The sequence below is a fragment of the Ictidomys tridecemlineatus genome, chromosome 7 (assembly GCF_052094955.1).
Source record: "Ictidomys tridecemlineatus isolate mIctTri1 chromosome 7, mIctTri1.hap1, whole genome shotgun sequence".
NCBI lineage: Eukaryota > Metazoa > Chordata > Mammalia > Rodentia > Sciuridae > Ictidomys > Ictidomys tridecemlineatus.
Genome location: NC_135483.1, coordinates 149,318,549 through 149,334,609, shown reverse-complemented (window position 1 = coordinate 149,334,609; position 16,061 = coordinate 149,318,549). Strand labels below are relative to the sequence as shown.

General features: G+C 36.5%; 1 protein-coding gene across 6 annotated transcripts in view; it reads left to right on the top strand.

Moving 5' to 3' along the window:
* The window catches only part of Pde1a (phosphodiesterase 1A), a 322,491-nt gene that overhangs the window by 234,287 nt on the left and 72,143 nt on the right, over positions 1–16,061 (top strand). For all 6 annotated transcript variants that reach the window (XM_040294552.2, XM_040294555.2, XM_021725976.3 and 3 more), the window contains one exon: positions 13,947–14,129. In XM_040294552.2, coding sequence (XP_040150486.1) covers positions 13,947–14,129 — 183 coding nt within the window. The remainder of the gene's footprint in view (positions 1–13,946; positions 14,130–16,061) is intronic.

The window sequence follows — 16,061 nt, the reverse complement described above, 5'->3', positions numbered from 1 at the left end:
ACATTCCATCAGCAAGCCTAGTTCCAAGATAGGTGCTGCCTCTGTCGGCCCTCCATCTTTTCTCTCATCTCCCCATCAGTCTCATCTGAATCAGCCCTATGTGTGAGGCTGTCTCCAGCCTCTGTCTAGACCACCAGTCAGTTTTTCCCTGGCATCCTGCTGTCCTACGGGTCCACCTAGGAGCGGGATAGGGCTCTCAGCTCCCTTCCTGGAAATTTATCTGGATGTGTTATTGCCCTCCTCATGGTTTTCTTGGTTTGGAGGTCGGACAGGATTCAGTGTCCCTTCCTCGATTTCTCCTGCTTCCCTTTCTGACCACTTTTCATTAACCTAGGGAATCTCTGGATGATCACTAGGTTGGAAACTGTGCTTTGACTGATTCATAGACTGATGTTTTCTTGGTCTGGGCCTTTCCTCTTTTAATTAGACCTAGATTTTGAAACTCAAAAGCAAGAGTAGGGCTCTTCTTATCCTTCAGGTAATGGTGTGTCATATATAGTCATATATAACTTGAATTGGTGAATGAAATCATGCTCAATATATAGACATAGGGGCATAGGGTAACAGGAATATTTTTAAAAATTATTTTTTGATGTCATCTTTTCAGACATGAAGCAGAATCTGATGCAAAATGTTAACATATTTAGCAGTTGCATCAAAAGAAACAAACAAAAGTGGCATTATTCCTCATCTGGAATAAATACCTAGCTACTAGAATAATACCTAACTACTGCAAATACCTTAATATTTTAAAAATATGTAAAACTGAAGATTCTGCCTATTTTTATACTTTTATTCATTTATTCAATAAATATTTATGAAAGATTCTCCATATACACTGATACTTATTTTAGTATTCTCTTTAGCTACTGTTAGCTACTGTTAACTCCTTGCCATTATCATCTCCACTAATTTGGCCTCATGGGCCTAAAAAGAAAGATATTCCTTATCTTCCCTCGTGTTTCTGCCTTTGGAAGATATTCTACTGCTTTCTGGCACTCATTTTTTGCACCTGCACAGTTGAGAAATCGACTTTTGTATTTTGAAATCAAGTGTCATACAGATAATTCCCATTTGTCAACATCAATATAAAAGATTCTTCAATGAAGATGCCTTCACAGGGATTCTTCCATATGTCTCTTCCCATGTCTTTCACCAAAACTGTCCTCACTCACAGTAAAATAATGGACACATGCAAATAAGTAGTGCCCTATGTTCACATCATAGAAGAGAAAATAAATCATATTTTCTGAGCAGAGAGATTTTATTAATTGTCAAGCTGTGAATGGAGAAAAAGGGCTGTTCTCAAATGTTAGTGTTCATCAGAATCACCTAGAAGGCTTGATAAAATAGTGTGCTGGGCTCCACTCCCAGAATTTCTGATTCAGTAGATCTTCATTAATGTCCTTGAATTTCCATTTCTAACAAGGTCCCAGGGACACACTTGGAGAATACTCTTCTAGAAGATGTCACAATGAGGCTACAAAGGGGAGATACAGAGAGAACATTAGAACTTTGATGGTTACAAATTTAATGCGTTATCAAGAGTGTGGCTCGGTATTTCCCCAAGTAGTATAAAAGATGATATTGGGCTGAAATGTCTTCCCTACCCTTCAGAAAATTCTATCATGAATAGGGATATTGAGCAAGGGCTACTATATTGGAGATTAGCTGTGCCTCACAGCAAGTTTTGGGGACAGGGGAGGCTGGTCCTATCCTTTGTTATGTGGTACATTCACCTCTTACAGGACTGTGTGCAGTCTCTACAGTCTCTCTTATGCAATGGTAATCCACATTAAAAAAAAAAAAAACTAAAACAAAACCAGAGAAAACATTGATCAGATTTATCAAATTGACAGAAAAAGAAAAGAAACTTCTTTAAAAAATAAAGTTATTAAAATAAATTTGTAAGTCTGCCATCTTAAACCATTTTTGAAACAAGAAAGGGAATAAATGATAAACATGCTTTGGTGGTGGCCTGGTATATTTTAATGTGATTCACACTCAGGAAGTACATTACTGATAACAGATATGGCATTTCAAATGTATTCTCTCTTTCATATATTAAATTTATTGTACTTCAAAGTACCCTGAAATTTTTGCCACCAGATATATTTCTCTGTGAGAATATGATTGAAATATCAGCTTTGAAAATAAATCTAAACTTCCCTCATCCAAAATTCCCTGTTGAACAAAACTCCACTATAATTTTTTTATACACTTATTTTATTTGTTTATTTTTATGTGGCGCTGGGGATTGAACCCAGTGCCTCATGCATGCTAGGCAAGAACTCTACCACTGAGCCACAACCCCAGCCCCTCCACTATGATTTTTAAAAATTAATTATTTATGACTCTGAATTTCCAGGCAGAGATGAGACAGAGAATAATAATTGTTGGTATCATTATTAACTGAACATGAAGGTAGCCTGGATACTTTGTAGAGAAAACATGCATTTGAGGTGCAGAACACCTCAGTTACAGATACAGACTCCAAAATCAGACAGACATCAGCTCAAAATCCAATATGGCTTCTCCTGTGAGCAAGTCATTTAAGTGGCTGAACCTCAAATTACTTACTTATTAAAATAGATTTAATGATAATTAATATTTACATCTTCCTCATGGTGCTTATCAGATTAAATGAGTGAAAGTTTGCCTCCTTTCCTGCTTCATAGTACAAGCAATAAAGTTAGCTGGGGTCATTATCTGTATCTATCCTCAGATCATTCTGAAGCCTGGTTGAAGGGCTGGTATTATCGTAGGTTTTTTTTGTTTTTGTTTTTTTTTTTTCTCTTTTTGGGTACGGAGTGGAGGATAGGGTGCAGACAGCTCAGAACACAGACACATTAATAAAAGAAATAACAATGGATTCCCGTATGAGGGAACCACTTTTGCAAAAAATCTTTCATACTGCAGACAGACAAACCTTTCAATTCCCCCAGCTATGTTGTAGAGGCTCCACAAGGAGCCTGCTTGCAGTACACAAGTTCACTTTCAGCCTTAACCCTGGGCCAGTAGTGCTGCTTCCCTGAGCTGCACAACCCCACTCAGGATGCCCAACAATGGCCCTGTTTTGGTGCATTCCTCCCAGAGGTAGACAGGGCTCCAAAACTAGCAACCTAAAACTGATGTCCTTCTCCCCTTACCAGTTAACAGTATCTTGAAATTTCCTGCCTTGTTCAAGGTGCTCCTCTACCATATTTTGTACACTGGGACTCTGGAATTCCCTATTTAAAGGTCTTTAAGCTAGGCTCCTAAGTCTAAGTGAGCTTCCTTCTTAGGTCTTTGATTGAAGAGGTCCTGGGTACTACTGTTTTCATTTCAGCATCCCAAAGAGCGGTCAGAATGCAGCTACTTCGAAGACTAGGCAGATTGATGGAAAATGCACATGGAGGCTGTGGTGGCCACCTGCTTCTGTGTGAGTGCTATAAAGTGAGGGCCTGAGATGTAGAGGGGTGCAGTAGGACAACCAAAACCAGCTGTCCTAACCCTATCATCCAAGAAGTTGAGAACTTCCAATTCAAACCCAATGTATTAGCCTTTTATGAAACTTATTAAAAGGTAGGATAGGGTATGTAATAGCTTATTCACCTGATGACAACTTTAAAATATTAATTATGAAGTATTTGGAAGAAATATGCTCTACCCTGGGCCCATCAAATGGAACTGAATTAGCTTATTTAAATGTATCCTTTATATGAATAATATGAACGAAAAAGAAAATTTCGAACTAGAGAAGCCAGTTTCTCCTAATCGTATCCAGCACTTGAAACTTAATAATAAGTAAAACCGTGGGCACTAATTGCCTGGAATTATTGTGTGGCTGCTTGGGTGTAACTATTTTCCAAGAGTCCACTGTGGACAGAAATATTTTCACTGACACAGAATTGTAAGAGTCAAAATCCCATGACCTCTCCTTCCGTGGCCGCCTCCTCCTTTACTTCCCTTTCCCTGCAAGCTTTCTAGTTCAAAATATAAGCCCTTTGGGAGATATGTCATCTGATTTCAAGAAAAATTTTGGAATATAAATAGCTCTCCTAAGGATCAGTTGATCACTGATCAGATGTGGAGCCATTTTTCACAGTGCTCTGGTCCCCCTTCAACACACAGCCTGCTCTAGGAACCCCTCAATTATGCATTATTGACTCCATTGGGATTGAGAAAAATAGAGAAAGCATTTTTTTCAGAGATCAACAGTGATACATTTTATGTATATACTTTTTATCATTTCTTTCTATATCATGCACTATAAGAATTCCTAGGAAAATCTATCAATGATTCTGTTTTCATGTTTTCTTAAACACAGTCCCCGTTTCCTAGGGATAAAGAATTATGCTCACTCTGCCTTCTAACAATAGAATGAAGAGCAATCAAACTATTGGATATTTGAAAAACAAAATTGATTATAACATTTTGAGGTCCCATTTTATCAACTTACTTACATAAATCCCAGAGATAAAATGAAGACAAAATAGTCTTAGATATTTCAGGGACATCATCTTATGTAAACATCCCAATATTTCAACTCATCTTAAACAATTGTACAGGAAAATTGCAGATGATAATTCTGTCTATAAAATGTCCACATTACATTCTAGTTCTCTTTCCTGCCCTGTGCAGCTTGATCAAAGGACACTTCAAAGGCCCGTATGATGCTAAGAAATAGTAAGACAGAGTATAAGACAGGTGCCAGAGAAAGAGAGAACACAAAATAAGAGAAAGATGGAGGGAAGAAATGAGTGCCATTAAGTGTATCAATCTATTTTTTAAAACTTGTTTCAATTTAGATGTTACCCATCTTTCAACCTTTTTTTTTTTTTAAAATCTCCAAACTGGAATAATGATCTTGAGTCTGCTACCACTTACTAATATGTTCATTAGGCATTTCTTAGCATACTGTATTTGATAAATGAGCATAAAAGTATTTGACAGAAATACTGGATTCCTTGCCTAGCAACACAAAAATAATGCAATTATCTTAAAATTCCTTAATGAAAAATATTGTAAAAGAATTCTTTTCCACATAAAATGTATGGGAAGCAAATAAGCATTCAGTAGACTCTATGCTTCTAATCTTGAATTTTGATCTTCTCCTTGGCTAATGATGTGCAGTACATGAAGCTTTGGCAGCAGCAATAAGCTGCAGCTCCCAGTCAGTCATATACTCACAAGAGTTAAAAACTGATACTCTGGCTAAGTTAGAATATTTGGTAGAATAAATGCATTTCCAACTTAGGATATTTTCAACTTACAATGAGTTGATGTTTACCCTACCATAAATCAATGAGCATCAACCTGCTGAGAGCCATTGCCAAGTAGGAATGACACATGGCATGACCCAGGTCATTTGCAGTGACATTGCATGTAAGGTGACCTTGCTCAAGGACCAGGGTGGATCCGGGTTTAGGGAGGATCAGGGTTTAGGGCGCTCCTTGTGTTTAGGGCAGTTCCAGGTTTAAGGTGGACCCTGCTGGGAATAGGGTGTATCCCGCTGCCTCAGGCGCACCTGCTCCTTGATTTCCCGTTGAGTTCTCGCGGGATTCAGAGAGTATTTTGGGATGTAGAGCCCAGTGGTAGTGTGGATTTCCCCAGAACGTGTGTGTAGAGTGCCGGTGTGAGTTCAGGAATAAAGAGTTGCTGTTTGAATCTACAAGGTGTGTGGTGGCTCATGATTTTGTGCCCAGCCAGACTGCGGCATTTGGTGGCCCGTACGGGGAATGAACCCGCGACCTTGTCAACCTGTATGTATCTCCCTCTTCAATTTGTTTTTTAAAAAATATTATACAGTTACTATTCAAGGGGAAATTAACCTAGCAGCACTGAGAAAGATGACAACATAAATTTCTCCCTTTACTGCTTCTTGTAAATCAAATGACACAAGATTCCAGACTAAAATTTCTACCATTTCCATTCTCACGCCACTCCCCAAAGGGCAATCACCTATATAGTTGAGGATAAATATTTCTAGATATTTTCTAGTTATTTGGTGGGAATATAACCATTGTGTGCCCTGTGCCTTGCACTATTTTGAATGTGGACAATATAACAGTGCACAAAAACAGACCAGCTCTCTGCTCCCAAGGTGTTTATAGTCTAGTCCCCAGACTGTGATCACTAAATGAATAAACAAACCAGGACACATGTGGTGTGACATCAAGTAATGAAGGTGCTGACAGCAGGACAAAGAGATGGGATTAAGGTGCTTACCATGGTGGGTTGATAGATGACCAGGGAAGCCCTCTCCACCCAAATCCAGTGAGGAAATGACTCACACCAGAATCTTGAGCAGAAAGAAAAGAGAGTGCAAAGACCCAGAATCAGATGCAAACTTGGAAGCTTTGCCTACAGCAAGGAGGTCAGGGTTGATGGAAGAAAATGACCAACAGGGAACTTGTTACAAGATGAAATTGGAGACTTTACTTGAGATGACGTATGTAGGGCTTTAGAAGTAGACATTGACATGATCTATCTTAAACCTTTGATGTGGTAGCACACACCTGTAATTTCAGCAACTCGGGAAGCTGTGGCAAGAGAAGGTCAAGGTCAAATCCAGCCTTAACAATTTAGTAAGACTTCAAGCAACTTCAAGCAACTGTCTCAAAATAAAAATAAAAAGGGCTGGGTCTGTGGCTCAGTGGTTAGGTGCCCTTGGATTCAATCCCCAGTACCCAAAAATGGAAAAAATAAAAATCCTCTGGCTGTGGAGGGAACATGAGACTGAACTATGGTAGAAGGAAGAGCTAGGAGACCAGTTAGGAGACACTGCAGCAGGCCAGGCAAGAGATGCAGTTTGGTTTCACCACTGACTCTCATTGCTGGTGGGGATGCCACATGGTACAGCCTCTTTGGAAGACAGATTTGGCAGAATTTTATAAAACTAAGCAAAGCTATTGTGTTCCTTTGTATTTATTCAAATGAAGTAAAAAATCTGCTGTGAATGTTTGTAGTTTTATTCACAGTTGCCAAAATTTGGAAGCAAGTAAGATGACCTTCAATACTAGAAAACACTTTTTAAAATGTAGTATATCCATATTACAAAAACCTGTTCTTGTGCAGCAATAAAAAGAAATGAATTATCAAGCCATAAAGAAGACATGGAAAAACCTTGAATGCATATTATTAAGTTATAAACCAATTGACAAAGGTGTAGTTTTTAACCATATGATGATTCCAGGTATGAAATAAACTGAGAAAATAAAAACTATGTAGACAGTAAAAAGATCAGTGGTTTCCAGGGACATAGAAAAGGGGCTAGAAGGAGTAAGGAATATAGGGAACAGAGGGCATTTTTTAGGGCAGTGAAATTATCTTGTTTGATTTTATAATGGTACATATACTTCCTTATATATTTGTCGAAACCCACAGAATGTACAACACAGTGAGCCTTAATGGAAAGTACTGATTTTAATTGACAATCATATATCAATATTGGCTAATCAATTGAAACAAATGCACCACCAAAACACAATAGGCCCAAAATAGAGAAAATTGTGGAGGTGGGGGTGGATCTGAGATAGATGAGAACTCTGAATTTTCAATTCATTATTATTTTTTGAACCAAAATCTGCTCTAAAAAAAAAAAATCTATGAATTTTTTTTTAATAAAGAAAGTGCCCAAGATTGTGGTTCTCAGAAAGAGCAGAGCACAGAGTTCTTTAGAGAATAACACTCATTCTGAAAGAAAAACAAAAAAATAAATAAATAAGAAACTTCTTGTCCAGAATAAAAAGGTCACAGTTGGCTGACTATAAAGACTTGCCCAATTTCACATACCAGAGTAGCAGAGATGGGTGCATAAATGTTCGGAGATACTTAGAGGCCATTTTGCAACTGTGCTATAGAACAGAGAAGGATCTTTGAGGAGCACACTTGTGGCTACCCATTTTTTGCCAGCTGAAGAGAAAGAAAAAGACTTCTAGTACACTATGACCCACATCCTGACACACCCAGGTTTCCTTCTTGTCTGCTGTATGTGTTTTCCCAGTCCTTCCCTTCAGACTTTTGATTCAGTAAAAAATATTCAGTAAAAAATATTGCTTACCCTAAGATAAGCAATAATAAATTTTAAAAATAAATTGAAAATGTACCAACACAGAATCCATACAAAAATTCTATAAAATCAAAGTGAAAAAGAATGGGAAAACCATGAACAAAGAACCATGGCAGAAGAATAAGGTATTTCCAAATGCTTACTGTAAATTTAAGAACAATGAAATGACCATTTCTGTACCAAAAAAATAATAATAATAAAATTAATACCAAGAAATAAATAATGTAATGCAAGGAGGAAAAATAAAAAAGGTGGGTATGCATAGCCCAGTAAGCAAGGGAAAAGGAAGTCTCTTCATCAGAGAAAGAAAGCCACTCTTAAAGCAACAAATTTAGGAAAGCAAAGTGCTTTACAAATGAAACAGTTTAAATGTAAATGAGTATAAATTTTCAAAATAGTTCCTAATTGTCTTCTGTATTTCAATAGTATCTGTCGTGATATTTTCTTTTTCATCATGAATTTTAGTAATTTGAGTTTTCTTTCTCCTTCTTTTCCTTAGGGTGGCTAAGGTTTTGTCAATTTTATTCATTTTTTCATAAAACTAGCTTTTTGTTTTGTCAATTTTTTGGATTGTTTCTTTTGTTTCAATTTCATTGATTTCTGCCCTGATTTTAATTATTTTCTGTCTTCTACTACCTTCAGTGTTGATTTGTTCTTCTTTTTCTAGGGCTTTTTAGATGTAATGTCAGGTCGTTTATTGACTTTTTCTTCCTTTAATGAATGAGCTTAATGCAGTGAACTTTCCTCTTAGCACTGCTTCCTAGTGTCCCAGAGATTTTTGATAAGTTGTATCTGAGTCCTGATTTACCTCTAAGAATTTTTTTTATCTTCTCCCTGGTGTCTTCTGTTATCTATGCATCATTCAACAGCTTATTATTTAGTCTCCAGGTGTTGGAGTAGCTTCTATTTTTTATTTTATTATTGATTTCTAATTTCATTCCATTATGGACAGATAGAATGTAGGGTAGTATCTCTATTTTTTTTTTGTATTTGCTAAGACTTGCTTTGTGACATAACATATGGTCTAAGAAGGGTCCATGTGCTGCTGTGATGGAATATTCTATATATGTCTATTAAGTCTAAATAATTGTTTTATTGAGTTCCATAATTTCTTTGTTTAGTTTTTGTTTGGAAGATCTATCCAGTAGGAAGAGAGGTAAAAAAACAGGACAAGAGGAAAGACAACATTACTCTAAAAAACAAACAAACAAAAAGGTATAGTGGGAAAATAATAGATATGGAAACTAGATGAAAGAGACCCCTGGTAGACATAACCTATTTCCCTGAAGAAGAGAAACAAACAAATAGAACAGGAAAAAAAACTGCAACAACAGTAATGAAATACCATTAGGACTTTGACTCATGTTGAAAAGGCATAATGAGTACAGGAAAAATGATGCCTAATATTCACTACCAATTAAGGCCTAGAAAGGTAATGAATTTAGAAAATGAAAGAGCACTTATGTATTGTGCTCATTTAACTGTAACTCTTCCTGAGCTCAAAACATCATTCTTACAAGTCATTCTGTTTTCCCCACAGCATCCACAATGGCCTCTTAGAAACATAAATCACATCACAGCCTGTTTAAGGCAATACGGACGTTCCATTGCAAATCTGGCAAAAATTCTTCAAGGGCTTGATTTTAGCTGGCTATGTTTGACCCCTGCCATGATCTCCCTTCTTCTGGCTTAGTATACTCCAGTCACCTTTGGCCTCCTTTCTGTTCCTTAAGCAGCTTCGTACTGATTCTGACTGGGGCCTTTGCATTTTCCTTCTCCTGGAATGTCCTTCTCTCAGATTCTATCTAACATAGAATTCTTTCTCATTCCTTAGATCTTAACACCCTCCCTGACCATTTATCTAAAGTAGTGTTTCCTCTCATAATTATTTCACTCTGTTCTTTTTAATCTTTTTTTCTTTAAAATAAACATATGAAAGGGACCATTCTAAGTTTTCAATTTTTAATCAATGCATAGGTTGGCAATAATTTGTCAACCTAATCATTTAGAAAATTTAGATAACGGTGTTTGAATTCATAATGACTAAAAAGGCATTGTAGTTTATTGCAAATAAGATTTTTATTGCATTTTAAAAATGGAAATAAGGCTGGATATGGTGGCTTCATGCCTATTATCCCACAGGCTCAGAGGTTTGAGGCAGGAGGATTGCAAGTTCAAAGCCAGCCTCAGCACTTAGCAAGACCCTGTCTCAAAATAAAAACTATAAAAAATGTCTGAGGATATAACCCCTGGTACCGAAAGAAAGAAAGAAAGAAAGAAAGAAAGAAAGAAAGAAAGAAAGAAAGAAAGAAAGAAAGAAAGAAAGAAAGAAAGAAAGAAAAGTGGAAATAGGGTTGATATTCTCTTTTAAACAGATAGTAATGGAGATAAGCAATTGCTGTCTGATTTATAATTGACACTCATAGTTACTACATACTGTTCATGAGTGATGGAGAAAGAGAGATTGACTTGAGGAATTGGCTCATGTGACTATTGGGGCTTGAAATTTGCAAGATATCTCAGCAAGCTGGAAATTTCAGCAGGAGTTAATGTTGCAGTATTGAATCCAAAGGCAGTCTTGGAGGCAGAATTCCCTCCTATTCCAGGTACCTCTTTTATCTTAAGGCCTTCAACTATAGATGAAGTTCACCCCCATTTCGAGGGTAATTAATCTGCTTTACTCAGTCCTGATTTAAATATCAATCACATCTTAAAAATATCTTCATAGCAACATCTAGATGAGAATTTGACCAAAGACTAGGTATCATACTCTATCCATGTTGACACATCAACTTAACCATCACAGAAGTGCCTATTAGTCTTCAATATTTGTTTTTTAGTTATACAATAGCATATTCTATGCTTCTCTCTTTGCACACTCACTACCTTTATTTCCATGCCCACGAGTTAATCCATACCACTTTCTTCTCCTGCAATCTCATATATACTCTTCTTCTCTTGCCTCAGTCTGGCTGGGCACAAAATCACGAGCCACTCACAGCTTTGTAGATTCAAACAGCAATTCTTTATTCCTGAACTCACACCGGCCCTCTACAAACACGTTCTGAGGAAATTCACGTTCTGGGGAAATCCACGTACTCCACCAGGCTCCGAATCCCAAATACTTTCTGAATCCCAGGAGAACTCAACCGGAACTCAAGGAGCAGGCGTGCCTGAGGCAGCAGGATATGCCCTATTCCCAGCAGGGTACACCTTAAACCTGGAACCGCCCTAAACCCAAGGAGCGGGATACTCCCTAATCCCAGCAGGATTCACCCTAAACCTGGATCCGCCCTGGTCCTTGAGCAAGGTCACCTTACATGCAATGCCACTGCAAATGACCTGAGTCTAAGACAAGCCCATTTCCACAATGGAGAGTCCTTCCTCTAAGCAGCATGGGGTAGGCTGACAAGAAATTGCCATGTGTCATTCCTACTTGGCAATGGCTCTCAGCATTCTCTAAATAAATAACCCAATGCTCTAGGACTGAAAGTTGCCAGACTTTTGAGTAACACACACTGTGAGGACTATTGTTCTCATACACTAATTTTCTCATGTTTGATGATCTGCCTTAGATAATTTATGAGTTTTAGGGCATATATTTTTAAGGTCACTAACATCAAATTTGCTGTAGAGGAATTGGCAACAATTTCCTCATGTCTATCATTCTACTCAGATCAGCTGACAAGAGAAGGCAGGAGCAGAATGCCTAGAGCATGGTGACATCACAGGGCTACACCACAATGGTTCCTATACCACCTGCCCTGCTCTGTGCTTTATTTGGTCACCACATAAGAGACAATAGAAATGCAATGAATTTTAAAGTAATGAATGTTTTAAGTCACACAGTAGAGTTTCTTCCTGAAATGGGCTGAGGAATCTAGTTTCAAATGGGCAAAAAGGCAGAAAAAATAATTTACTTTGGATTACAATGTCAGCTTTTTAAGGGTAAATTAAAAACATTAAAACATAAGAACAGACAGAAAATTAAACATAATATAAAGTGAGTATTAATCAGTTTTAATATCAATTATATGTCTTTTATCTCCCTATGTGTACATGTAGTTTTGTCACTCCATCACTTAAGTTGTGCTTATTCTCTCATAAGGTATTTCATAAATGCATTCATGCTACTTAATACCACAAAAATAAATGTTGGCAGATGACTGTCTTTCATATGTGTATAGGGGACAGTGGCACATGGTCATTCAAAAGGACATAAAGATTTACTCTTTTGTATTATCTTCTGAACCTCTCTTTGGTCCATATTTGGCTGTGTTGGGTGGGCCTTGTCATTGTTGCCCTTTGTTTTGTCCCTGCCCTGTTGATATGGTGTGTGATGTGTCCTTGAGGCTTTGGCACATGCTGCCATCTCTGGCTTCCTTCCCTCTATTAGCTCATAACCCTTAGACCTCATTCTGTTGCAAAGAGATTCACCAAAGCAAATGGAACCCAAAGGTCAAAGCTAAAGTGTGCAAAAAAGAGCTCTAAGTTATTAAATTGGTACACTGACAAGAAAATAATCAGGTCAGATGACAGGCAGAGCTGGCCTGTGTTCTTCCTGGAGGCGAAGCTCTACTGCTCTGTAATGCCATTTTTGTGTTTTATGGAGAGTCCACATTCTTGCCAATTCAGATCTTTAGGAAGTTCTTGACTATTGAAGACGACAAGCCAAAATATAAGGATGATTCCTTAGTTCTTCCTTCCATGACAGTTCTCACTACCCAGGCCAGACAGCTTTATATAACTGGAGTTCATACGTGAGAGGGGTAGTGGTTTCAGCTACTGCTCACAGCCTCATGCACATAGTTCCCCATCATATCTTTACTCAGTGTTGGCTCTTAACTGGAGATGCTTCTTCTACCTTGACTGGCTCAATCTCCTAAAATGAGCTTTCAAACTACAGTCAGTCCTCTGTTACTGTGAGTTCCACGTCTGAGGATTTTACCAACCTTGCATCCAAAATACTCTGGGGGAAAAAAAATTGTGTCTGTACTGAACATATATAGTCTTTTTTTTTTTTTTGGCTTGTCATTACTCCCTAAGCAATACATGAAAATATAACTATTTAAATGGCATTTACATTGTATTTGGTATTGTAAGTAACATAGAGATGATTTAAAGTATCTAGGAGGCTATACTTAGGTTATTTGAAAATACTTTGCCATTTTATATAAGGGACTTAAGGTTAAGCAGATCAGGGAATATTGAGGGAGAAGTGGTATCCTGGAACCAGTTCTCCAAGAATACTGAGGGATAACCATAATCCATTGATTTTCTTTAGTTAACATTTTTTGAACTTTTAAAAAATCTGTGGTGTTGATATCAGAAATAACATTTTAGAATACCTAAGTTTAACATTTTCCTAAAAATTTGAAGAACTTACTGATGAAATGGCATCTACACCTGTGAATGAATTTTGGAAACATCAAAGCCTTATTTAAATAGCACATACTCTCTATACTATGTATATAAGATGTTAATTATAAGACAACTTTTATGGTTTTGACCCCCCTCTTTTCTTTCCACCCAGTTGCTTCTTTTAATAGCAGACATCTGTTTATGAATTCTCTTCCCTATCTTTTCTTAGTTTTATTCATTATTGGGATGATATATTAACAGTCTAAGCCTCTTAATGGGTATCATTATACATCAACGTAAGGAAAGCTGCAATTGCTCACATGGATTAGTTCTTACCTTTAGAAGTTGATGAATTTGAGAAATTAAGAGCTTTCCCAATGTTAACCCACATTTTTTTCTTTTTTTAAATAGTTCATAATAAGTACTAATGATAATAATTTGCTATTACTAAGTCTCATTGCAATGCTTGTTTTCTTATTATTAGCTTTCCTTCATTTTTTTTCTAAAATTTACTGTGCATACATTTTTGCAGAAGGCTACTGGATACAGAAGATGAGCTCAGTGACATTCAGTCAGACTCAGTCCCATCGGAAGTTCGGGATTGGTTGGCTTCTACTTTTACAAGGAAAATGGGGATGATGAAAAAGAAACATGAGGAAAAACCAAGATTTCGAAGCATTGTGCATGCTGTTCAGGCTGGAATTTTTGTGGAAAGGTAAGCAAAACTATTGTTATCTCAAGAAAATAAAATCTAAAAGGCAGTGAATATGTTCACTGTATCAAAGTTATGAGAGACCTATATTGTATTCGTTGAGGAAAACAGTAACCATGACTTGAATGAACAGGTTAGGAATTTTGTGATAAATTTGCCTGTAACTAAATATTTTTGCCATGAATGTATTATTCTTATTTATACTAAATTGACATGAAGACTGAAAGCAAAGCCCTTTAAATGACCATTCTGAAATGATTTTTTGTGCTTAACTGTTGAAAACTAGTCTAACATATAGCACATTATACAATTGATTTTGTCTGAATAAAATATAATAGCTCATTTTTAAAATTCTGTATTAGGTAACAACCTACTTACCTAAGTCAAGCAGGCCTTTTTCTGCCATAAAAAGAAAAGAACTTCCTCTTCCCATCTTTCCATCATGAGAAGAAAGTTCTCTCGTTTTCACTTTTGAGAAGTTTTTCAACACTCCTGTCACTGAAACGAGGTATTCAGTGGCCCCTACACCATGGAGTCAAATCACCAAAGTTTTCAAGTGAAACACAACATCATGTGACCCAGTTTTACATGCTTTTAACTTTTAAGAGCAAGATTTATTTATTTTTTCTAGGAAACAAGATGTTTCAGAAATAAAACTACAAATAGATCCAAAATAAAAATGTCCAACAAAATTGAAAAGTAGTTATCAAAAATCCCTTAGACTAACACATAAATAAATTATACATACAAAAAGATAATTTAATAGTTGAGAAACTAATGAAGTTGAAGAACAAAGATTTTTTTTGTCAATGTACTTTAAGGGAGAACAAAACATTTTTCTTTTGTTCCTTCTAGATCTCACCTCCAATAAACTTTAACTTTTCTGTGTTAAAGGAACAATGGGAATGACATTTGAATTTTAAAAATGTAAATAAGGGTACATACAAGGAGAATACAGTGCAACTTAACCATGTATCATAACAACAGCTATGAAGCTTCTAATACTTCAGAATGTGAATATCACTCAAAATAGTATCCACTGAGTGATTATTCATTATTTTGCGAATTTTTTAACCATACCTAATTAGCTCAGGTAAAGGATCCCTAAAAATATTCTGAATAGTTTGGTGATATAACAACACCCCCTTCAGTGCATAAACTTATTTCAATTCTTCCAGGTTGGACCAGAAGTATGAGGCAAATAGGCAGGGATGAGGAAAAAGAATGTCTATAACCATATTCCTGTTTTTTCAAAACAACTTATGCATACATGTGAAGGTTATTGATTTCCCAGAGCACCAAATTTAAAAAATCTAAATAGAATTTCAGGAAGTTAATAAGAGTGTCACAGATAAAAGAATATGTTTAATTTACTAAAGAAATATATTTTGTCTTCTTTGCTTAAGAAAAAATTGCAGAAGTTGGCAAACTGTAAATAAATGCCAACTGTGGATGAAAACCAACTGAATTTGCATTTCTGTTCAAGACAAGATTAAGAAAAATTCAGTAAAATATATTGACATGCTAAATTTCCATTGTGTGTACTACTTAAAACAAATTTTATTTTATAGCATATAGAAATATCAAAATGTATATATGAGCTCACTAAATGAATAAGCAGCTTGAAAACTAATGAGGAGAGCATTTAGAAATGATATCTTTTAATCACTGCTGAATCCCCATTAGTAACATGTTTATCTTGAATTTTCAAAAATATTTCTCTTTAATCCTAAAAAATTAGCCTCCTTCTTGAAGTTTTGTTGCTTTCTCCTCTAAGGCTTCCCTGCCAAGATTTAATACCTCAGCAAGTCCTGGTAATTCGTAAGCTAAATGTGTCCTGATTTCACTACTCACTTCCACATCTCTACTCTGGCATCTCCAATCCACACCTCCATAACCTACGATCAGAAACAGGAAGTAGCTTTCTAACTGGGC